Genomic DNA, 25,247 nt, shown 5'->3' with positions numbered 1-25,247 from the left:
CAACTATTCTAATTCTATGTGATTACTGCTCATTGTTAGTTAAGTGCCTCCTTCTCCTCACCCACATGCTGTCCTGCTTATTTGTCTCCTCCATGTATGACATCTTGTCTTTAGGGTTATAACCTCTTTTGGAGCAGAGATTGTCATTTATATACTTGGACAACACCTAGCACAATGGGGCCTCAACTTGGTTGGCCTCTAGTCAGTACCACAACGTAAATGTTTAATAATAATCATAACTGTTCCTTTGTTTAACTTTTTAAATTTAGCAGTGGGGAAAGAAAGCTTCAAAACATGAGCTCTCTTCTTCTTGAGTGGTCCTAAAAGAATTGGAGGTTAAAAAATGTCTAAAGCTTATGGATATGCAATATAACTTTGGAAGTCTGTTCAGTCTTTTCATAATTCTCTGGGGCTTAATTACGGAATGTCAAGTTATCACTAAATTAAATCACACCCCTGAGAGCACTTTCTTTCATGTACCTCATTTACTGAACAGGCACCAATTTGCGTCAGACATTGCAAACATTTTCTGGGAAGAATTCCTCCAGGCTTCCTAGAATTTCTGACCTTTGCTCCATACTGTAAATAGATTCTGCACATGCCTGAGTTGGACAATTTAATTGTGTGAGACCTCTTCCAGTTATTTTAAGTCATGGGAAGAACACAGCAGGAATTGCCTACTTAAGGAATGTATCCTGTCATTGATGACTGTGGGCATGTCTCCACATTCCTGATCCTAGAGCCCACCCTCCTTGTGTGCTCTATTAGTTATTCTGCTGTCTGTAGATAGAGACACACTCGGGGCAGGTAGGAGTGAGCAGGATGAGGAATTGAGCTGCCTCTTGCTCAGATATTTGTTGGTCCCTTTGTCCATCTGAGCATCTCCCTCATTTTTGCCAGTGAAGTATCTGGCCCTTAACTTATATGTGTATTTGTTCCTATTTAATATGCTGACACAAAAGAAAGATTCACCTCCCATAGCCAAATAATCCCAGTTTTGCTTCGCTGATAAAGCAGACTTGCTCTAAACAGCAGGACATTGCATTACATTCTTGTTGAGTTGTATGTATAGGATGGAAGCTGTTTCACTATGACAATTTAAATATTTATATCCATTGTATCCTTTGGCACCACTCCTAAGTAATCGCTTCTGTTAGATTAATTGAAACAGGATAGAAAATAAGGTGCAAGAGATCCATACTGGTGATTAGATCCAGAGGAATAAAGTGTAATCCAGCTGTAAACCATCTCATTCCTGGCCCCTTTCCAAGCAGAAATTGTACTGAATTTTGCAGATGGTTTCATTATGTCAGCTCCTCAATATGGTCTGGGCTGAAATAACATAATGGATTTCCTGTAGGGAATTTAGGTTAGATATATAATAATAATATCCCATTTCCTAGAACTGGAAGGGACCTTGAAAGGTCATCAAGTCCAGCCCCCTGCCTTCACTAGCAGGACCAAGTACTGATTTTGCCCCAGATCCCCAAGTGGCCCCCTCAAGGATTGAACTCACAACCCTGGGTTTAGCAGGCCAATGCTCAAACCACTGAGCTATCCAGGCATGCTGTGGAATCCCCATCTTTGGAGGTTTTTAAGAACAGGTAAGACAGACACCTCTCAGGGATGGTCTCATATTTGGTCCTGCCTTAGCACAGGGGGATGGATTAAATGACCTCTCGTGTTCCCTTCCATCCCTACATTTCTATGATTCTGTGTACAAATCACACTCAGACTTAGGGGTGAAAAGGCCAGTGCTTTAGCCACAAAACCTACCTACATGGTGATTTTTTTTTCTGAATAAGCCATAGTAGAAGGGAAAAGCCTAACTTGGGTCTTGGTTAATAATTGTGAACAAAGTGAAAACAAAGAAATATGGAAGATGTAAGAATAATCATTTATGATTGATCATTTTTATACCACAAGCATATATCATATTTTGGTTGGGAGTGTTGTTTCTGTTTATGTTATTAAAGCCACTGGAGTGTTTCTCTGAAGGGCTACAATAGACAGAATGTAGTTATGAACAGAATGAAAATGAAAAAAGAAAATTTGTGAAGTATGTCACACAAGTCACAAGACAGAGCCCATGGTGTAAAATAAAAATAAACCAAGAGATTGTCTAAAACTCAACCGCATATTGTTAAGCATTTTGACTACTTTCTGGATCCAAGAAAGTGATCCAGGATCAGTTTTGTTTCTTTTCCTTTCTCTAGCCCAGTGGCATTAAGTGAAAATGGCACCAATATTCTTCACAGGACCAAAAGATTGGAATATTTGATGTATTATAACCTTATGTATTTTATCTATTTTGGAAGGGGAAATAGTTTCAAAGAAGTGAGATGGGGAATATGTGATGGATCTCTATTATACTAATAATTTCATTCCGTTTGTACACACTTGTGTATATGTTAGTTATGTGGTTTGTAAGATGCCTTGCTATAGTGCCTAATTTGTGCCAGGGCTTTCCAAGGCTGAGCCCCAGCATCTCTAGGTTTGGCAGTTCATAGCACCAGCACCTCTGGGCTTGCTGCATCAGTTATGAAAGTAAAAAAATGGCTAGAGCCCTGGCACCTAATTGCTTGAGCCCCAGCTCAGTTTCATTACAAATTAAGCACTGCCTTTCTGGATGGCCAGTCATCCTGATTAAGCAGATTTCCTGGTTAAAAGAAGATTGTTGTTAATTATTATATGTTAAGTGCACAGCAGTAGTCCCTAAGAAGCCATTTTATATTTGGAATGGTTCTCAAAATGCTGTATGTCACTAATCTCCAACCTGCTGATTCACTTGACTAAGTCTCAAAGGGATCTTTTCCCCGCAATTTGAATTGAAATGTAATAGAAGAGTATAGCGCTAGTTGGGTTTTGTTGATCCTTGTGATTCTGCCAGCCTCAAGAGAATGAATTTTAAGCAAAGTTTGAAGTGGCCTGAATGGCATCATTAATGCTGTTTTGCTGAACCAACACCGGAAGAGATTTTTAGGACAGAGAAGCCTTTGATCAACTCTTCAACCTATGTGATTACCATTCCCTAGTTGAGTACCTATTCCTGTATGAATCCCATCTAATCATCTTCAAGCATCATAATTAAGGGGAATTACAATCCCAAAGAAACAGAAATTCCTGCTGTTAAGTATCTAGCTCAGTTTGGGAGAAACATACCAATTAAGTGGATTTCACAATTAAGTACATCTCAATTACTTGGAGTGCAGTGTAATTGCATCTGCTTTGGGCCTTGCTCAACAGAAACCAGCTGTTTATTCTGCAGATAACATTCTTTTCATAGCATAACAGTGAATATTCTAGGATGAGTGCTGTTTTATTTTAAAGCATTTGCTTTGTCATACGCAACACAGTCGCCTGTTGTGTAGCTTCTATGTGTGTTGCTGTCATATGATGTTCACCAAAGAACCCAGCCTGCCAGAGTAAGAAGAGCTGAAAGGGTTTTTTTCATCTGTTTAAGGGGATGGGAAGATTCCATTATAATAGAGCTGAATTGGTGATCCCTGTGTATTACAATCATTCCTGAAGAAATGCTTTTATTGCTTTCCACAGGGTCAACCAGGACTACTTGGACCTCAGGGATTCTCTGGACCACCAGGATTAATGGGTAGCCCAGGTTTAGAAGGTCACAAAGGTCACAAAGGTGAAAGAGGGCGACCTGGAGTAACTGGACCAAAAGGAGAAGTGGTAATTTCAAAGCTTCACATATTTCATGTAACATCTAAAGAAGAAAATAGTGGGATAATTCTTTGCTTTAATTGTGTTGTCTCATTTTAGGGGCTAACAGGAGTAACTGGTTTCCCTGGTGCAGATGGTGTTCCTGTAAGTAGTCACTCATTTAATACATTAGAGATCAAGGATTACTGAGAGTTGTTTACCATTCACCAGGGCCGGCTCCAGGCACCAGCTTAACAAGCAGGTGCTTGGGGCGGCCAAGGGAGAGGGGCGACACCTGCGGCAATTCGGGGGCGACTGGTCCCTCACTCCCTCTGGGAGCGAAGGACCTGCCGCTGAACTGCCGCCGCCGATCGTGGCTTTTTTTTTTTTTTTTTTTTTCGCTTGGGGCGGCAGAAATGCTGGAGCCGGCCCTGCCATTCACTGTAAACATTTTAGATTGGACTGAAATTACCCTACTGAATTAAAATCCTTATGTCAAATTCTGTCCTCAGTTACATGCAGGCAACCCAACTCAAGTCAGTCAGACTTGTTAAAATAAATGCAGTTACAGACATGTAGCTGAGAAGAAAACTCTGCCTCGTCTATCATCATCTCAGATAATTAGGATTCAGTTGCTTCCCCTCATAGAGAAACCCACAAAAAGGGCTAAAGAGGAGGACATCTGTAGTGTGTCTATGGGGGTTGCTGAGCTAAGCATGCTCTTCTGCACAAGAGAGGTGTGATCCATGTACTTAGCCTCCCCTCATCATGCAGTGGAGGGGGACAAAATCAGTCCTTTGTTATTTCATGCTTGTAAAGTGCTTTGAAAATGTCAGTGGTTATAAGGATGCCGAGTGGTTATTAATTTTAGTTATTATGTTGTGAGTGACACGATCTTAAAATCTTTCATAGGTATTTCAATATTGTAGAACTTTGAATAAATTGTCATGGTCTATGTAACAAACCATTGAAAAGTTCCAATATGAAAACCATAGTCCATTCATGGGAAAGAGTTCAAAATGCAGCTTACTCTACTTTACATCTTGTGGCATAAAATAATAAACAAGGAAATCTGAGTCACAAGAATCTCTGGACAGATTTCCCAGGACTTCCTTTGCAGTGCGCTCTGACATCAGGGACTTTCTCTACCACCCACACATGCACATCCACATCCACTCTCCTCTCACCCTCTTTGCTTCCAGCAATGTTCCAAATCTAGTTTTAGAGGAGTCTCTCTCTCACTCACATTCTTTCTTCCTCTTCTCTCTGAAAACCAAACACGGAAAGACTTCTTCCCCTCCACAGTGGAAGCACTGCAGCCAAGGGTCCTTATCAGTCCATGTATACAACTTTCACTGACTTCAATCGGGTTTGCATACACACAGCTGATGTCTGTGCAAGAGGAGGGTGGTGTTCTGGATACAAGAAAATGGGGCTGTATTGGGACACTTGCCTGCAGCGAGTCTTAGATAGCTCCACCTCTTTCCTCCAACCTGCACTCTCAGTGTATCCTGCCTCCCCCTGCTGTTGTTTCCCAACCAGCTGCCTCAGGCCAGGAACCAATGGTGACTCTCTGGAAGTAAATAGGAACTCACATGAACCCAAGAGTGGCTCAGTGCAGAGATGTGAGGCCGATGGCCAAGAAGAGGGAGATGAAGGTCATGAGGCTGATGAGGAGCGGGGGAATGCTGGTGCTTAGTGGGGGCAGGCAAGCAATAAGGAGTTTTCTTTCTGCTCAGATGAGGGAACAGGAGTGGAAAGGCAAACACAGCTCCAGCGGGTGGAGACGGGAGAAGAAAGATGGGTTTCTGAGTATATTTGGCTCCTATCTTTCTGGTTGCAGTCTTTCATAGAGTAGAGAGCTGCTCAAAGCAAGTACATGATTGCTCTGATTCTCTTTGACATTGATGAAAATCAGGAGTAAGTAATGGCAGTGAAATTAATGGAATTACAGTGGAGTACGTCCAGTTTAAGGGAGAGCTGAATCACGGCCAACTTTTCTCTCCCTTCCAATACCTCACGAGGCTGATAGTGTTACTTCCACCATGCCACATACCTCTTTGACTTGAGCTGCTTATTTTTCCCTCTCCATGTGAATGCCACAGCTGCATCATGACACCCAGCCCTGCTCCAAAACAATTGCTATGTTTTTTTCCCCAGAATGGAAGCTGTTCAAAGCCAGCAAGAAACCCTTCTTCCCAGTCTTTTACGCCGAGATACTGATTTCTGCAATAATCCCAGGCTCTGATACTCCCCGTATAAGAGCCATTAGCTGGTTTAGCTCTCTGTTTAACAGAAAGTGCATTGAGCATAGCTTTCTTACCCTTTCCTTTGCCTTTGACTTCTTTCATGCTGTCTGGGGCATCTGGTTCAAGCTGCAGCTATATATAAAAAAGCACTGTCTGTGTTTCTTTCTTTGAAAATTGTAGTTTCCCATGGATTTAAGCCTTGGGCTGATTATGAGAATGTTTAAAAACTATATGAGCACTGGAAAATGAAAACTAGGAACAGATGGATAGATAAACACATTTTTTATTCTCCACAGGGTCATCCTGGGCAGTCAGGATCAAGGGGGAAACCAGGTCATGATGGCTGCAACGGGACCAGAGGTGATGCTGGTGAAAAAGGAAGTCAGGGGCCCAGCGGTCAACCTGGTTCCTTTGTAAGTAGCTGAATGAATGAACTTAAATTCATCATTTTGATTAATTTAACTGTAGTATTCTCAGGACCAAAATGGAAAAATCTTTAAGCGGGACTCCTTATCCACTCTGTGTTTATCTCACGTTTTAATTATTTTTTCCAATGAGTTTTAGTAGAGCTTTTGGTTTTTGACCCTCTAATTATCCACAGAACACTCCACTTACAGGGGATGACCTAACACAATACCCACAGAAGTTAGTCATGAAAAACTATGACATTCATTAAGATCTGGAGGATCTACTCAAAACCCTCTCCATCATATAAGTCCCACAGCGAGGTGGTTTGAGGGAACCACAAGGTGGCCTGTATCCACCAAATAGTAGCATTCATAAAAATAAATCAAATTTTTGAGGAAAATTTTTCACAATTTTCACAAACTGTTCATGATTTGGATCTAGTGGCTTTACCAACCCACATAAGCAGCATGGCAGGACTGCAGTCATTATTCCAGCCCACATAACTGGACTAAGCTGAGGTCCCACAACCTAATTCTTAATTAAGAGCAGATTTCTTTGCCTCCTTCCTGCACAATTCACCCATATGATCCTGATGGTTTCAACTTTGTACATGTAACATGAATTTCCACCATTAGACATAGTCACTGTTCACACACTGTAGTGTGCATATACATATGAAATTGCTGTCAGATATACTTCACAACTTTAAATATATAAATAGTCAGATGTGAAAATCCTTTTTCTTTTTGTTTTATCAATTTAGGGAATCCAAGGACCAAAAGGTCAGAAGGGGGAACCTTTTGTAATGACTCCTGAGCTAGCAAGCAAATTCAGGGTATGTATCTATCACTTGTGAATTGATGAGCTCTCGTGTGCAGCGTCTCTTGAATTTGGTAGAGGGGTGGGTTTTTTCCATCTTTAAGCCACATTTCTGATTTTTCTACATGCCTTTTGCAACAGGGCTGTTACTTTTCACTCTCCTGAGTATTTTTCATAATTTTCACAAACAGTTCATTATTTGTATCTAGTGGCTTTACCAACCCACATAGCAGCATGGCGGGACTGCAGTCATTATTCCAGCCCATATAACTGGACTATGCTGAGTTCCCACAACCTAATTCTTAATTAAGGGCAGATTTAAGGTATTATTACCCCTAGCTGACTTCCAGGAAAGAGGGACCTTTCCAATTTCTTCATAACAAAGAACCTCCAGCTACATGTTGACTATGGGTGTGCTGGAAATCTCCCACAGTCTTCTCATTTTGGAAACATTTCCAATGTAGTATTTAAAATGTGATGTGTGCAAGCATTATAGCAGAAATGGTGTCCAGTGCCTTCAGGGGGTTACTTTAAAGTTTTGTAACTTTAATGTGTGTCATTCACAGCAGCATAATTCCTTTTCCAGAGTATTGAATACAAGTATATTTTTTAGTCTCCTTTTCCACATAATTTTCATGTGATCTGCAGGAGTTGAGCTGACTTGTAATATAAGTGTATATAACATAAGTATATATATTATAAGTATATATAGATTCTGATATAACTGTATAAGAGCTAAATATTATTAATATAGATTCTTGATATCAGCTGTACCTAGCTCAGACAAATCTATTTGTGTGAGTGTGTGTGTATCTATATGTGAAAAAATATAAACGTTTTATAGTTTTAAAGTATTAGATAATTATAAGTGGTTAGATAATTTACAATGTAATATATGTACGTTACCATTTATGGCCCAGATTCTGAGGTGGGTCCAGACTGGGCTTAACACAGTTCAGAAGGGGCTGTACAAAAGGAGTTTTGCACCTGCTTTGTGGTTCCTGGATTCTGGGAACAGTCTTGTCCCCACTGTAAATTAGATCAGCATTCAGGAGCTTTAACTTACCTCCAGCTGCTCACAACCTAAACAGGCTGTTCCAACAGCCAGGAATAGCCTGAGTCCAGAAGCACTTGGCCATGCCTTCTCTCCCACAGTTGGAAGAAGGGTCACATAGATACAATATACTAGCTCTGCATTATCTGCGGGTTTGCCTTGTGCAAGCAGAATTCCCAGATAGGTGGATAAGCTATATTTCTGGCTGCTTTGTACCAATGGAGCATCACAAAACAGCCAAAGAAGGGGCTAGAATCTGATGCTAGATTTTTATTTTCTTCTTTTTCTGTGTGGAAAAGATTAGCAAAACGTGTTGTGCCAATGATAAGATGCCAACATTTTTAGGTAACCAGCGGTTTATTATTTTTGATAATACATTAATAAATATCTTGTATTTTTCAATCAGATAATATTCTTTTCCTTCTAGAATAATTTTGAAATCTAATAATAGTGCTAATAAGTAATCATTTGTATTAGTTCATTTCGAGTATCTGATACCCAACAGTTAGATAATGATAGCCGTACACTGTTAGGTTTTACCTTGCTCCATAAATCGTCCCACTAGCTTCAGTGAAGATATTTGTGTAGTAAGGAGCTGTTCAAAATGAGTAAGAGTATGTGAACTGTTGTCCCAAAATGTTTTTGGATCAAACTTCCAAAAATATTTCAACATGTTCTACAGTCAAAAATGTGGTTTCTAAAACAGTATGCTCCAAATGTTTTCTGTGTTTTAAAAATGGAAATGTTCAAAGAAACAATCATTTGGTACTGTAATTCTAAATGCAATCTATTGAGAGAGTCCTCATTTAACTAGTTTGTTTCAATTCAGGATACATACATATCCTTGTTAGACATCATCTAAATTTATAAACTGAGATTTGCAAAGGAAGTTAGGCATTCAATTCCCATTTCATTTCAATGAAATTTGGGTGCTTAACTCCCTTAGCAACCTTTTGAAAATCCCAGTCATAATATATATAACTGTACTGTACATAGAAAGTATACAATTAACATGTAATAAAATTGAACTGATTTTCTATATCAATATTTATATTGAATTTATCTTTATTTAAAGTGTTTGTGTCATGTTTTTATGCTACGTTCTGATTATTATGACTGAAGGAATGCCTTTTTAAAATCCCTGAGCTAGAAGATGTATCGTTAGTGTCGTATATAGTACTTACTGTATCTTTAACTATTTTTGTCTTCTTTAGGGAGAGCCTGGTGAGCAGGGATTGTTGGGCTTTCCAGTAAGTTGCTGTTCACCAAATGTGATGATTTATCAATATGTTAATAATAGCAGCTACCAAAACAACATCCATTATTGGTTTGTTTCATTTTTTTAAGTCATTTTTGGCATTTCTAGGGACCTCAAGGTGTTCGTGGTGTTGTGGGTTTAATTGGTCCAACAGGAAATCCAGGAAAACCAGTAAGTATTTTTAAAATATGTACTCTATGAAATTAACCTGACATAAGTATCATGCTAGCAGGACCTCTTTTTTTGTACACTAGGAGCTAGTAGTTGTACATTAGCTAACAGGTTTAAGTACGACAACTAGGTGTTCTTAAAACCAAAGAGGGGATTATATTTTGAAAGTGAAAGGCAGTATGTGACACTAATTCTCCAGGGATCAGCATTGCAAAAAAGAATCAAGACCTTTCAGCATATATCACCTGTATTATTGCAATTATATTGTCTGGTGAAAACCACAAGTTCCTATTGAACTACAGCAGTAACTCCACCGGCTCCAAGTAATTAGCAGCCTCGTATCCCATTAGAGCCAGGAAGATGATCAAATGCGCTAAGCTAGCATTTTCAATATCATACAGTACAATAAATATAGTTAATATATTAAGTATTGTTGACTGAATGCTAAATGAATACAGTACATTCTGAATGTATCCTTATGTTTCACATGTAAAGTGTTTGATGTTCTCAAAATAGTATTAATAGAAAAGGCACTAATGAGAGGTAATTTACTCTCCACAATTGTATTTGTACAGGGACCAAAAGGGCCACCGGGTTTCCCAGGACCACAAGTAAGTCTTTCTCTGAAGAGCTGTCCTCACATATTTCATTTTGGGTTCATAGGGTCTGATCCAAGTCAGTGGACAGATATCACTGACTTGAGTTGGTGTGCTAAGTCAGGCCTTTAATTATTACAGAGAGACGAGGTGAGTGAGGTAATATCTTTTATTGGACCAACTTCTGTTGGTGAGAGAAAAGCTTTCGAGCTACACAGAGCTCTTCTTCAGGTCTGCAGACTATAGTGATTACAGACATACCTAGTAAACTGAAGATGTTTTGAGTTGTGAAGCCTGGGGAGGAAGGTTGAGTTCCAGCCTCCGTGCAACTTCAAAGCGTTGTCTACGCAACTATTTTTAAAGCACTAGTGTGGACCAACTAGCTTGATCTGGGAGACTCATTCCCACTCACTCCAAAAAGATCTGTAGACATACCTTTTAAATCAACCTTGCACTGGGAAAATCTTCCCTGGAGTGGTTAAACCTGCTTTAAAGCCAGATTACACTGCTGGTGTGGGCACAGCAGTCTCCCCAGATCAAAGAATCTGTCCATATATCTCAGATTATATTTTATCAGAGAGTTCTATGAGTTCATAGTTCCAATACGCAGTGTACTTAGGTAATTTTATTTAACATGTAGTTCTATTAAAAAGCCCCCACAGATGCAGCGTGCAGTCTTTTCACATTGTTACTCAGAGAAAAGACAGACTTAATGCCTGTTAGAGGAAACACTGGAGCAGTGCTGTCAACATGAGGTTTTAATTACAGCCTTCTTTCTAAATGCTAAACCAAAATGACTTATTGAGTTAGAGCTAGACTGTTATGTGATCACAATTCTGCAGTGATGTCCTAAGAATCCCTACCCTGAAACACTCCTTTGGTTAAGTACTTCTGGAGCTCCTTTCATTTAAATCTATTCTGTAGAAGTATTGTATAATTATATTATGCTGACTTAATGTCTTTGCAGGGCAACAGAGGCGTGGGTTTTTATGGAAAAAGAGGTGAAAAGGTAAAGGAAAACCAGTGAATTAGTATGGGTATAAGATAAATTGGTGATGCTTAACCTTTATAAAAGAGCTTATTTAAATTACTGTCCAATATTATTTTGTGATGATATACTATAGTAAAAATTCATTTACTTTGAAAGTGATGATAAGACAATAGTAAATGTTGTAGCCAAATGGTCTTTTACATGTCTAGGGCCTGGCCTACACTGGGGGAGAGGAGGGGTGTCGATCTAAGTTACGCAACTTCAGCTATGTGAATAACATAGCTGAAGTCGACATACTTAGATCTACTTACCACGGTGTCTTCACTGCGGTAGGTCGACTGCTGATGCTCCCCCATCGACTCCGCCTATACTTCTCGCTCCGGTGGAGTGCCGGAGTCGATGGGAGAGCACTCGTCGGTAGATTTATCATGTCTTTAGTAGACGCAATAAATCGACCCCCACTGGATCGATTGCTCCGGAGGTAAGTGTAGACATGCCCTAGGTCTGACTGTGCTCTCATACCAGTACAAATCAGAAGAAACTCTATTGAAATCAATGGAGTTAAAATCTTTACAGTTTGTTCTAGAAGTATGTAGTACAATGGAAAATATCGTCACCTCTTAGCTTAATATGAATCTAATTCTTTTCTTGCCATAACCTTGTTTAGAGTATGTCTATACATATAGCACTGCGGTGGCACAGCTGTACCAATACAGCTGCGCCATTGTAGCGCATCTGGTGAAGACGTTCTATGCCGAACGGAGAGAGCTCTCCCGTTGGCATAAAAAAACCACCTCTGCAAGCAACATAAGCTATGTTGGCAGGAGAAGGTGTGCACATGAACACTTAGGTTGGTGTAATTTATGTCACTCAGGGGGATGGAATATTCACACCCCTGAGCAACATAAGTTTTGCCAACATAGGCTGTAGTGTAGACATAGCCTTAGACTTTTACAGCTAAACTTTTAGCTGGTGTAAGTCCATGTAGCTGCGATTGGTTCCAACTTAGGATCTAGTCCTAAATTTTAGTAGCAAATTGGGCATCCAATGCAGGTCTACAATTTAAAGAGTTATTTTAGCTGCTGCTAAACCTATTTCTGTGGTTTTCCTACAGGGTGAAAAAGGTCTACCGGGCCCTCCCGGGCTTCTAGCTACGCTTGAGGCAAGCAATTTCTCAGACATAATGCTAACAAAATACAAGGTAATTAAAAACGTTGTGTAAAAGCATATGGAGTATTGAATTGAATTCAGATAAATAAAGATAAGTACTTATTCAAGTGTGGAGTGTTTTTGGGGGGGGACAGGGGGAGGAATTGCAACATAATAGTGAATATTAGAGAAAAGAGAGAGAAAGCACCTGCAATAGATTACCATACAAACACATAGATAAATGCCTTTGCTACTCAAGATTGCCATTCCTTTTGGGATGAAAGACTTGTGAGTATTGGAGATAAAAATCGCTCACATTCATACTTACTATGTTTCCCTTGAAGTGCCTAGACAAACTTGTTCCTTTTCTTCAAGCAAACCCTAACTCTGTACTACTTAATGTCACTAATATTTTCTCATTTATGATCACAAAATTCTATATAGAAAGCATTCATATTGATGATTTGTCCAACAGTCGGTGATATTGTCGTGTTTTCACAGAAGCATACGGGTAAATATACTGAAGGAGAGAATTTGAGTTACTGTGATGAGCAAATGGCCTGCACCTTGGAAGTAGCTCATCCATGCTGAGGACGGGTTTATAACAAGTGCTACATATCACATTCTCTGAAATGCCTTAGGAAACAAATTTATGTTGTTGGGAAAAAAAATGTGATGTCAAAATAATTTTCATCTCCCAGGGAAAAAAATAAAATAAAAGGAGGTGGAGGAGGCTGTTCACAGTTCAGATAAGGCGAAGGAAGAGAGAAAATCTGAACTAAAGTCATCTCTAGAGTGGATAGAGTTGGGAACATTGATATTTATTTGAGATATTTCTGTGGCACTCATAACCACAGAATCTGAGCTCCTCATAAACAAGTCTGAGTTAAGCCTTGTAATGTGAGGTAGGGGTACTTGCACATTTTTTCAATCTGAGCAGTATGAAGAAACATATCTCTTTTAGAAATACATCAAAGCATCTCCCAACAAATTATTAAATAAAAAACACTAAAACTACTTATGATTCATGCATTTTATAAGACAAGTATATTCTTGATCAAAACTCAATAGTAATGGTTTTTCTCTTGGTAAATACCTGCTGTTTCATGTTACAAAACTTGATGTATTTGGGAAAGCACAATATACTTGAATATTTATAATCTTTCCTCTTTTTTTTTCATTGTTAGGGTACAAAGGGAGTAAAAGGAGAAACAGGAGAACGTGGAACTCAAGTAAGTCAAGAAAACCAAAGACAAATAAGTCTAGCACTGTGGTTAATATTAGTACATTCTACCTTTGAAATGGTACGGAATAGAAATAAAACAACCTAACAGAATGTATCAGCTTTTCTCTTCATATCCCTTAGATGAGTCATGGCAGGCCATATCATGACAATATGCACTGATAAGGCCTCAGCTGGAGTATTGTGTCCAGTTCTGCGTGCCACACTTCAGAAAAGATGTGGACAAATCGGAGAAAGTCCAGCGAGGAGCAACAAAAATGATTAAAGGTCTAGAAAACATGACCTGTGAGGAAAGATTGAAAAAAAAATGGGTTTGTTTAGTCTGAGAAGAAAAGACTGAGCACGGACATGATAACAGTTTTCAAGTACATAAAAGGTTGTTACAAGGAGGAGAGTAAAATTGTTCTCCTTAACCTCTGAGAATAGGACAAGAAGCAAAGGGCTTAAAGTGCAGCAAGGGAGGTTGAGGTTGAACATTAGGAAAAACTTCCTAATTGTCAGGTGGTTAAGCACTGGAATAAATTTCCTAGGGGGGTTATGGAATATCTATCGCTGGAGATTTTTAAGAGCAGGTTAAACAAACACCTGTCAGTGATGGTCTAGTTATTACTTAGTCCTGCCTTGAGTGCAGGGGACTGGACTAGATGACCTATTGAGGTCCCTTCCAGGACTACGATTCTATGATTCTATGATTCTATTCTATTTAGGATGGAACGCCCATTGCAATCAGTTTTATGGGCTAACTAAAATGAGATCCTTTCTCACAACTGATTTTTGAATTTGAGGGTTAAATGTTACTATGTCTGGTATAGATAGCGTTCCTTAAAATTCCATTAAATGGTTACATGTGGCAATTTTCTTGATCCCTTCCAGTCTGCCCTCTAGATACAGCTTTAGTTTCATTGGTTGATGAATTCAGTAGTCAAGTGGACAATAGTCAGGTGTGCTTGTCATTTCATTTAGAGTTGTCAGCAGTCTTTGACACCATAGACTGTGAGGTTTTGTTAACTCATCTGCAGAACCTGGACTAGCTGGATGGTGTTGCTCTTGCTTAGCTCCATTCCTACTTTCTGAGCAGTTGTAAAGAGTAGTTTTGAGCAATTAATCACTAGCCCAGAGGACCTCCCATAAGGAGGTTCCGAAGGCTCTATTCTCTCAACCCTCCTGTTCAATTGGTATGTGACACCCCTGGGGGAGGTTGCAGTTAGAGCTGTGTTGCCTTTAGTATACAGTCGATAATGTGCTCTATAAATCCTAATCTGCTTTCACACTAGTTTTACACAGGTATAATTTCATTGACTTCAATAGACTTACTTTGGATTTATGCCTGTGTAGCAAAGTGAAGAATTTGTATCTCACTTTTATTAAGCTTGGATGGTGGAATATCTGTGTTTTCTCAATATCTATTTGAAACTAGGATTTGGATGAGATCTGAGATGGCTATCTGATTATACAGATAAAAACAATTGCTTTGGCTTTTCTTCAAAGTAGCAACTACAAAAGCAGTTGTTTTTTTAAAGGATATGGATTCATCTCTCTAAGGGCCTGATCCTAGCACTCTGATTATGCAAACAGACAAAACTCAGAAGAGATTTTAGCTCTTGTATGAACTACAGGTTCAGGTCTGATGTTTACACAGGCCATGGTGTTTTCACTTCTGCTTATTATCAGCCTCTGCCAGCAGTGTAATGCTCTTCTCTTCATAGATACGTTCATATATACAGTCTGTAAACATAACGGTCTATGTAAGTTCATCTGCAATGTTTCCTAGGGCTCACCCGCATATTCAGCAGAAAAAGGAGAAGAAGGAATAATAGGTTTTCCAGGACAAAGGGTATGTTGTTCATTAAAGATGAAATTCACCCCAGGGCAGAGAGTGGGGTGATATGGCTGTCAGACCAAGTCAGAGGTGAAGAAGCTATGTGTGGGAGTGGTTGTGCAACCTATCTGTGCCTAGTGGGACTGGAGAGGGAGAGGCCACCGAGGCAGGCAAAGGAAGAGGCCACTAGCCCCACACTCATGCATATGAAGTGACTAGGACCCCCTCCATATTGGGGTCTATAGCCAACACTGCAGCCTATAGCAACTATAAAAGTCTGTGCTGAAATCCTATGACCTGTTTGCTGGTTTTGAGGGTGGATTCCATTTCTCCATCCCCTTCTTATCCTCACAAAGTCAAATTAATGGGCAAGGGAATAGTGACTGTCACCCTTATTGTTTTTATTCATATATACCCCAATAAAAAACCTAAACCTATTTGGGTGCAAGTATCTTGTAGCACCCAATTGGTGCCGCTCCATTTCATTTGTTCTCATAGTACAGCTTCTGAAATGAACAAATATGGTGGAAAGCATAGGCAACATAAATATTTCTAAAAACACTCAGAGATCATAACATTCTTATGGTGGTTTTACAATGTCTTGCTTAGAAAGAAAGAAAGAAAGAAAGAAAGAAAGAAAGAAAGAAAGAAAGAAAGAAAGAAAGAAAATAGCAGTTCTGTTTGTACTGTGCATCTGCTTATTAGAAAATAAGTCTATGAATTCTTATTGTTATGGTCAGTTTTTTTTAAAAGTTCAAGTGCATTGCATACATTAGCTTAGAAGTGGCAAAGATTAACAGATTTGTCAGGGTTTCACTTTATTCTGCAAATGATGTTGTATTTTCATAGGGGTTACCTGGTATCAATGGCATCCCAGGAGCTGCCGGGGAAAAAGTGAGTATTTAGCACAAAAAACAGATTTTGTTTCTAGCACACTGCTTTTAACATATAGAACTGACATCTTCAGATTATGGAAAAATACATGTTCTATCCTGGAAAATGACAGAGCATAATATCAATACAGTGCTATAAGTGTACACAGCACTATATAATGTATAACATGTGCCAGACAAATAACGTGCCCTACACTACAGACATTAGAACTTTAAGTGGGCATAACAGTACGTAAGAAATACATATTCAGTTAACATTTTACCAAATTACATCATAAAGGACCAGTTTTGCACAGTATAAGTAATCCTTTAGAATATTCCATGCTTGACTTTTATATTTAGACTCACTAATTGAAAATCGAAGTGTATTCCACACATACTATAGGTATCAAATTCTGATCTCGGTTATACCTTGTAAATAAGATCAGAATATTGTCTGGACTCTCCAACTGCAATCAACTTAACTTTATGGACCAGGTGACTTCCCTGTTCTTTGGGTAATCCTAGTTAAGTGGGGGGTGAGGGGAATGGTCTGATAATTAAAGCCTGTATTGCCATTTAGGAATATATTTTCAGAGAGCTTTGGAAATGTATTCACAGTTCCCATCATTGCTGACATGAGTTCTGTAATTTCTTTTACACCATACTGAAATGTGTTGTCCTTTAGATAGTTTTCCTCAGATGTTGTAGAGGTCTGTGATCCATGTGCCATCTTGAATTTCTGAGCACAAACGAAAAGGAGAGAGGGGAAAAACTGAGAAAAATATTAGCTGATTCTCTATGTCCATAGAAACATGCAATAATGTCTAAAATAAAATTCTGTCATACCTGGAAGCTCTCGTGCTTTTTATTTGTGTGCAGAAAATGGCTGCTTCTATCAGTGTTAGAAACTGTGCCCATAAGATGTTCAAATAAGTCTATGGCTACAGGAATAAATGGTTTCTCTATGCTTCTTGATTATGCTAAGGAATTTGCCAGCAAGGAATACCAATCCTTGTGTGAAATCCACAGCTCTTAAGCTTCTGTCAAAACGGCTAGTCTAGAAGAGAGAAAACTGTCAATAATATGTACATTAAGGGTTCTTTCCTTTTACTTAAGTAGGCTTGGTATCTGCACCCATGTCAGAATCATTTATTGACCCCTTTTATCCCTTTTTGAGTTTGAGTCCCGACAAAATTTTTAGTAAAGGGTACATTTATTTCAGTGAGATGTAACTGGTAAATCATGACATCTGAAGGAGTAGGTTTCCCAGTATGTTATTCACGAGCAAAAATATTTTTTTAAATTATGGTAATTGTTTGACTCCCTTGAGAGAAGGAAGAACTATAGCTCAGTCATTTCAGTGTACTTAAAGTAAGCAGTAGATAATTAGGAAACTCCTGGCTTCCTTTTTAGATCTACAGCTCCACCTAGTGTGAAAGAGATTTTACATCTATTGTATAACAGTTGTTAGTTTTCTGACAATGTTTGACATATATTTTCATTGTGAATAATATCTTTGATCCCTGGGGGTCAGTTTGTGGTATCTTGGAGAATGTTGTGGTGTATTGCAATGCTTTAAAACTGTGTAAATGTTTTCTGAAGCCAGTTATTGAAATATCTGATCTATTCAGGAGTTCACTACACTCTTCAGTTTTACAGGCTGTATATAAAGGCTCAGATCCACAGCTAGTGTAAATTGCACAGCTTCACTACTGTCAGTGGATCCACACTGACTTATAGCAGCTGCGGCTCTGGCCACTATTTTATTTTAATGCTTTAACTTTTTAGAATTTCTGTTTTCTGGAGTACGCATGGACAGTGTATCTAGAATTCAGTTCTAGAAAATGTTTTAAATAAAATATAATAGTCCTGATTTTTCTGTCCCTTACACTGAAATAAATCAGGAATAACTCCATTGAAGTCAATGGAAGTACACTGGTGTAAAACCAGTGCATGTGAGAGGAGATGTAAGCCTGGTATTTTCATATGCACAGCTCCATCAGCTGAAATGTACACTAATTGAATACGATATATTGCATCTGACACAAACTTCAGATTTAAGCCACTTCACACATGTGCCAGAAGGCTGGTATTGGCAAGTCCTGGAGGTGTCATTGTCTCAGTTAAAAGAATAAATCATTCAATTAATTAAAATGCTCTACAGCAGGGATCGACAACCTTTGGTACGCAGCCCATCAGAAAAATCCACGAGCGGGCTGGGACGGTTTGTTTACCTGCAGCGTCCGCAGGTTCAGCTGATCACAGCTCCCACCGGCCGCGTTTCACCATTCCAGGTCAATGGGGGCTGTGGGAAGCAGCGGCCAGCATATCCCTCGGCCCGCGTCGTTTCCCGCAGCCCCCATTGGCCTGAAACAGTGAGCTACAGCCAGTGCTAGCTGCAATCGGCCAAACCTGTGGACACTGCAGGTAAACAAACCGTCTCAGCCCGCCAGCAGATTTGGTTGCTGATCCCTGCTCTATAGAGAGATGTTTATGTGATAAAACATTCTTACAGATATTGGTAGTTTAATTAGGTTATCTGCAACATTAGTGCATTTTGTATTGCAGTAGCACCTAGAGGCCCCAGCCCCAGGATGCTTGGTACTATATAAACACATAATAAAGAAACAATTCCTGCCCTCAAGAGCTCACAACCTAAGTAGAACTATTACTTTATTATAACAATGACATCTCTAGTGTAGCTCATTCGTATATTCTAGACAAGTTTCTCTAGCTGACTGACACCTGGGGGAAACCCCACTGTGCTGCAGAATAAAAGAGGCACTGTGTGTGTGCATTGTCTTCATGACACCATCTCCAAGGACTAGAGAGGATGGACCATTTGCCTTCTCCTTACCCTTCTTTCCATCAATCCAGAATGCAGGTTCCCATCTCAAGATCTTCTGAGAGCTCAACAGCTTCATTACCTGCCCATTCTGTATTCCTCCAACAAGGCTATGCGCCAGGGCTGCACCAAGGCTAGGATTTGACCCAATATGCAAAATATATAACAGAAAAAAACTGAAAGGTAGAACTAAATTATTAATGCCAAGAGTAAATCCTGAGGGTGACAAAATTCTCAGCTTTGCTGCATGGTTCACACACCTTAACTATGTTAGAGGAAACCACCATTCTCATGCTTTTAAAATGACTGCTGTAACAGATTAAAATAATGGCAACAAGCTGGCCTGTTGAAAAATCCTGTAACAAAATATCTTCATTCTTTGTCTGATTTAGAAAAGGGCAACCATTTTGATATATATTTCAGGGTTTTCAAGGATTTGATGGCATGCCAGGCAGCAGTGGTCCTAAAGGAATGAAGGTACTTCTTTACTTTCCTGCACTAAAAGTGAATTTAATTGGTCAGAATTAGTAAACCAGACATAATTTTGCTTATGTTGTGTCTGTTCATTAGAATAAAAATATAAATGTTTGTTGCCATAATTGACTAGGCAGTTGTCTGTGCTGCTTGGTTGTCTGTCAGTAACCAGATACTTCAGAGGAAGGTGTAAAAATTCACAAAATGTGCTTAACTGACACTGTATTATAGGGAGGGGACAGAGGGTGAATATTTTCCTTGTCCCCAACTGATGAAGAGAGCGTATGAGTGGGAAAATATGGATGAATGAGGAAAAAGTAGAATGAGGATAACAATTAGGAGAACCAGTGGAGAGGTGTTGTGAATGAAGAGAAATACAAGGCTTTTGCTGGCAACTTGGGGCCAGATGTTAAAGGTATTTAGTGCCTAGAAATGAAGAGTACTTATGCAGGTTAAGTGCCTAATTCCCATTGAAATCAAAATCATTGGGAGTTTGAACATTCTATTAGGTGCCTATCTGCTGCTAATGTGCCTAAATATTTTTGAAAATCTGGTCCTTTGTGCAACGGACCCACATGCTCAAATAGTCCCTCACCGCACAATGGTGCAGGCACACGCTGAGTATGTATCTGACGCTTCATTATCTATTTATACAGGGAGAGCAGGGTGAGAGAGGGTTTCAAGGACCACCTGTTTATACTCCGTTTGCAAGGAAAGGTATGTCTTCATTGCTCTGAATACTTGTGATGCTGATAGCTCATCCTTGTTTTTCCATCTTCCCCCACAGCAAAAGCATGAAATGCAGAGAACTCTGTTCCTTTAGTAAAGCGAGTCGGTATATGTGTTACTCATCTCAAACAATAGTGTACAAACTCCCTAATAGTGTAAAGTTATCTTATTTTCAGGGAAGTTACCTTAGTCCTCATCCCTCTTTGGCCTTGTCTTCACTCAGGAAAAAAGGTGTGTTCTTAGCTCGAGTTAGCTATCTCAAAGTGAAGTTAGTAGTTTTCGCACAGGTAAGCAGGCTGGGTTAAAGATGCTAGCCTAGTCTTTAACTCAACTCACGTTAGCACTCCTTTTTTTCCCCTAGTGAAGACAAAGCCTTGAGATCTAAGAAAATGCCAACAAGTATTTTTGTGACATTTATATGCAGTAATGGACAATTTAACAAAAAAAAAATCACTGGTAACATGACAGGTGAGGTGAGCCACAGACTGATGTGAAATCAATATTCCGGACTGTTAAAATACAACTGATGGGTGTACTTGAAGACCAGATTATTTTTTCCACAACCAGAGCTTTAAACTAAATGTTCAGAAAGATTCCTGCAGTCTGGGCTCCTAAATGAGCTTAATCAAGAGCTTATCTGATGCATCCCAAGGGATCCCAGGGTTGTGGAGTACCTCGCTACTACCTGCCCTTAGCATGAGGAAGCCTTGTCTGTACCAGCCACGGGTCACCACCAGTCACAAGTAGCACAAGCACTTCCCTCGCAGCTCATGTGGGCTCCGCTGTCCCTCTGCAGGTTAGCGATAGGCACATTCCAACCCCAAGTCCTCCACACAACTCACTGGAATACCCAGCACCTGATCCACTCACAGAACTGCAGATCTTCTGCTCCCTAAGGAACAGTACCCCACAGTTTACCAGTTATACTGTACAGCACAGCTCCCCATAACTCACAGTACTTAGAAAAAGCAGTTATATGTTTATTTAACAAAGAATAGCGATTCATATGATAGCAAGCAGAAGTATTGGTAACAAAAGGTTACATCTAAAGTAAAGTCATAACATGCATACTAGAGCCAAACTTAACAAATAGGACGTTATTATGTCATAAGAGCAAAATCCTTCCAGCATATTACAGCCAGGCTGTGATCATCTGTTCATGAAACAAACCCACTATTAGCTTACTTGTAGGTGAAAAGATACTACGGTGTACCGTAAAAAACCCTGATATAATAAAACAGTCCTTTGATCTTTATTCATAAACTGGACATCCTCCTGCTGTGTATTCCTTCCTGTAGATATTGTGACCTCTTGTTAAATTCTTAATCTTGATTAGTTGGTGGCTTAGTTTGTAGATAGGTTTCATTGTGATATATACAATACTTAACTGGTAGATAATCAGGCAGATAGGAATGTCTGAAAGGAACATGTTTCTCACCAGAGGCGGGGTGTGTGTGTGTGTGTGTGTGTGTGTGTGTGTGTGTGTGTGTGTGTGTGTGTGTGTGTGTGGAAATGCAGGGTCATGTGCTCTCCCTGATTTCTGCCTTCCATTTTCAACAGCTTCTACACAGATGTTTTCAAACTGGGGGAGGAGGAGGCGTGTGAAGGGACATTGGGGGGGGGGGCAACAATGCCAGGCCACTCAGGCCAGCACCGCTGGTGGAGCTTGAGGAGGGACCGCCACCTCCACCCCCTGACTCATCTCAGCGGCAGGGCTCGAGGGAGAAGTGCCACCTCCATCCCCAACTTACCTCAGCAGTGGGGCCAGGCTGGCGCCGCACAGTGTGACTCGGGGAAGGAGCGCCATCTCCACCCCCTGACTCACCTCACAGGCTGGGTTGCCCACTTAGGGGAGTCAGGGAGTGGAGGTGGGACTCCTTCCCCAAGCCACCTGGCATAGCCACTCCCCCACCCCCCCGAACCTTCCTCTATGCCCCGCTAGCAGGATGTGCTCCACAGTTTGAAAACCTCTGTTCTAGATCCAGAGATGATGCATGGGGCGGTCACATGCCCCCCAAAACCTTTAAATTGTGCCCCCCACTATCAACAGTTACGCATCACCTCTGTCTCTCACTGTTATATTTGAACCCAGCAGAGAAGGAGATAGATAGATAGGGACATAGGGAGCTGATAGAAACACAACTCTCTACTGTGCTCACTTTATTTTTCTGGCAGCAAAACTGGAGCTAACACAAAAGTGAAGCTCTGCACTGCGGAGGCTTTGCACATATAAACATTTCCCACCCTCCTTTAAAAAAAACCTTCCCAAATACATATACATTCTTGTTTACATGGTTAACATGAAACACTATATAACCTCTGTCATGAACATACAGCTAAGGGTAGCATAAAATCCCTCCTTTACCTGTAAAGGGTTAAGAAGCTCAAATAACCTGGTTGGCACCTGACGAAAAGGACCAATAAGGGGAGAAGATACTTTCAAATCTGTGGAGGGAGGTTTCTCGTTTGTGCTTCTTTGTGCTCTCTTTGTTGTTCTCTCCGGTTCAGAGAGGGACCAGGGCAGGAAAAATACATCTCCTAAAGCCATATCTAAAATAAGCATCTAAGATTACAAATTGTAAGTAATAGCAAGGAAATGCATTATCTTTTGTTTTAGCTTGTGAATTGTCCCTATGCTAAGAGGGAGATTTATTCCGGTTTGTGTAACTTTAAGGTTTTGCCTAGAGGGGAATCCTCGGTGCTTTAAATCTTATTGCCCTGTAAAATTACCTTCCATCCTGATTTTACAGAGGTGCTTCTTTTACTTTTTTTCTTTATAATAAAATTCTGTTTTTGAGAACCTGATTGGTTTTTAGTGTCCTAAAAACCTCAGGGTCTGGTCTGTGCTCACCTTGTTTACTTATTAGGTTGGTATATTATTCTCCCTCCTCCCCAGAAAGGAGTTAAAGGGGCTTGGAGGGATATTTTGGGGAAACGGGAACTCCAAGTGGTCCTTTTCCTGAATCTTTGTCTAACTCACTTGGTGGTGGCAGCATACCGTCCAAGGACAAGGAAGAATTTGTGCCTTGGGGAAGTTTTTAACCTAAGCTGGTAGAAATAAGCTTAGGGGATCTTTCATGTGGGCCCCCACATCTGTACCCTAGAGTTCAGAGTGGAGAGAGAACCCTGACAACCTCACTAAAAGTTGTAAGTGGACTACCCCAGACTCCCAAATTACAAGGAGTTATTCTGTCCTGGAATAGCAGCTCACTGAGTAAACGATTTATAAGTTCAGGGACAAAACTGTTTTTTGCACTGTGATGGGCTGTACTGGGCCTTTTGAGGCCCCCTGCTGGAAGCCTTGTGGTCCTACCACACCCTGCCCCAGAAAAGGAACAGTAAAGGTGCATCCTCCAGACCTGCCTTGAAAGGCTGTCTGTAAGCAGTCAATCAGATCTCAACAGGCTCAGATGAAAGGAGATGCAAGGCCTGAGCAAGTCAGTTCCTGACTGGGACCAGAAAGATGAGGAAGGACTGGAAGGCTGTGAGACTCTCCAGGTGCGGAGGCCTGGAAGAGATCCTGCTCAAGCAGGGAATAGACAGAACTTCAGCCCTGAGGTAAGGGTGAAGAGGAAGCAGCAACATGGGAAGTGGTGCAGGGAATAGCAGCAGCAACTATTACAGGAAGCAGCACGTGACTGCTATGTATTGGGTCCCTGGGTCAGGACCTGGAGTAGTGGGTGGGCTAGGGTCTCACCACCACCCACTAGCAGAGTGGCCAATGCCCCTAAAAGGGTAAAAGTTTCATTTAGAAGCCCAAGTGAAGGGCAGGACTTAAAGGGCACTGCTCTATAAACAGGGCAGGGATGGATTTAAAATTAGCCCAGAAGGGGCTGAGAACTGAGCCCAGACACAGGGCTGCTGACATTACCAAGGGCACAAGGACAGGCCCAGTTGGACCTTTTACCCCAGAAAGGGTTTGTTAGTTCATGCATTTGACTGTGTGACTTGGCCAGAGGGCTGAGCCACTGAAGACCCGCCTGACGAGGACAGCAGCCAACAGGGGGCACTGTGAGAAGAAAGAGTGCAGGTTTGCACCCAGCTGACAGGAGGCACTCATGAGAGGTGAGTGCACACCATCACATGCACCTGTTTGGAATAACATAGGTATGGTGGTGCAGCGGTGTCCTGAACAACAAGAACAGTTGGTAGTGAGGAATCAAGTGGATCTTGTAACAAAATTTCTCCCAGTAAGTCATTGAAAGTATGACTTGTAAGAGAAGGAGGTTCAATTGGAGGAACAGAAAGTCCTACTGGAACATCCCTGGACTTCAATACTTGTTGAGGCTGCAACTGGTCCATATGTCATTTCCACAATATACCATCAGATAGTTTTGCCACAAACAAAAAAGGTCCTATGCATTTTAGAATTCCTCAAGTACCCATTTCACTCCACAACGATAGTTGCGAATCCACAAAGTCTCCAACTTGAAAAGAACGATGACATGTCTCATGTCATCATTCAATTTGCATAGCTTGGTATTTATCTGCACATGAGGCAACATCAAGACACAGCAGGTCCCAACAAGTACACAAAGATTGCTTCAAGAAAAGAGTTACAGGTGACTCCTGGGTAGTAGCTCATCATGTGCTCCTGCAGACAGGCAAGAAATTGTCCAGTTTCTGCTGATGACTCAAAACAGACTTGTTCGCTATCAAGGCATGCTTAAGTGTCTGTGCAAAGTGTTCCACTAGTCCGTTTGTAGCAGGATGGTATGGATCTGAACATATGTGCTGAATTCCATTGGAAACTAGGAACCTCTGAAGTTCTTCGAACAGAATTGAGGCCCGTTGTGAGGGTAAACCAAATTGGTTAAAAAAGATACAAAGCACTGGTAGCACTAGACACAAATGGGATAGAAATCCTGCTTCTCCAAATGTTGTACTTGGGCCCAGCAGAGAAGGAG

At 40.5% G+C, this 25,247-nt stretch overlaps 1 protein-coding gene across 2 annotated transcripts in view; it reads left to right on the top strand.

The window, feature by feature from the left end:
• Positions 1-25,247, top strand: part of COL4A2 (collagen type IV alpha 2 chain) — a 217,452-nt gene that overhangs the window by 128,331 nt on the left and 63,874 nt on the right. For both annotated transcript variants that reach the window (XM_008166744.4, XM_065592194.1), the window contains 14 exons: positions 3,556-3,690; positions 3,781-3,825; positions 6,206-6,322; positions 7,081-7,152; positions 9,405-9,440; positions 9,557-9,619; positions 10,195-10,230; positions 11,183-11,224; positions 12,321-12,407; positions 13,543-13,587; positions 15,370-15,432; positions 16,267-16,311; positions 19,561-19,614; positions 20,268-20,328. In XM_008166744.4, the coding sequence (XP_008164966.2) occupies positions 3,556-3,690; positions 3,781-3,825; positions 6,206-6,322; positions 7,081-7,152; positions 9,405-9,440; positions 9,557-9,619; positions 10,195-10,230; positions 11,183-11,224; positions 12,321-12,407; positions 13,543-13,587; positions 15,370-15,432; positions 16,267-16,311; positions 19,561-19,614; positions 20,268-20,328 (901 nt within the window). The remainder of the gene's footprint in view (positions 1-3,555; positions 3,691-3,780; positions 3,826-6,205; positions 6,323-7,080; positions 7,153-9,404; positions 9,441-9,556; positions 9,620-10,194; positions 10,231-11,182; positions 11,225-12,320; positions 12,408-13,542; positions 13,588-15,369; positions 15,433-16,266; positions 16,312-19,560; positions 19,615-20,267; positions 20,329-25,247) is intronic.

The sequence above is a fragment of the Chrysemys picta genome, chromosome 1, assembly GCF_011386835.1.
Source record: "Chrysemys picta bellii isolate R12L10 chromosome 1, ASM1138683v2, whole genome shotgun sequence".
NCBI lineage: Eukaryota > Metazoa > Chordata > Testudines > Emydidae > Chrysemys > Chrysemys picta.
The sequence above is the reverse complement of the archived record's forward strand: the minus strand, read 5'-3'. Positions and strand labels throughout refer to the sequence as shown.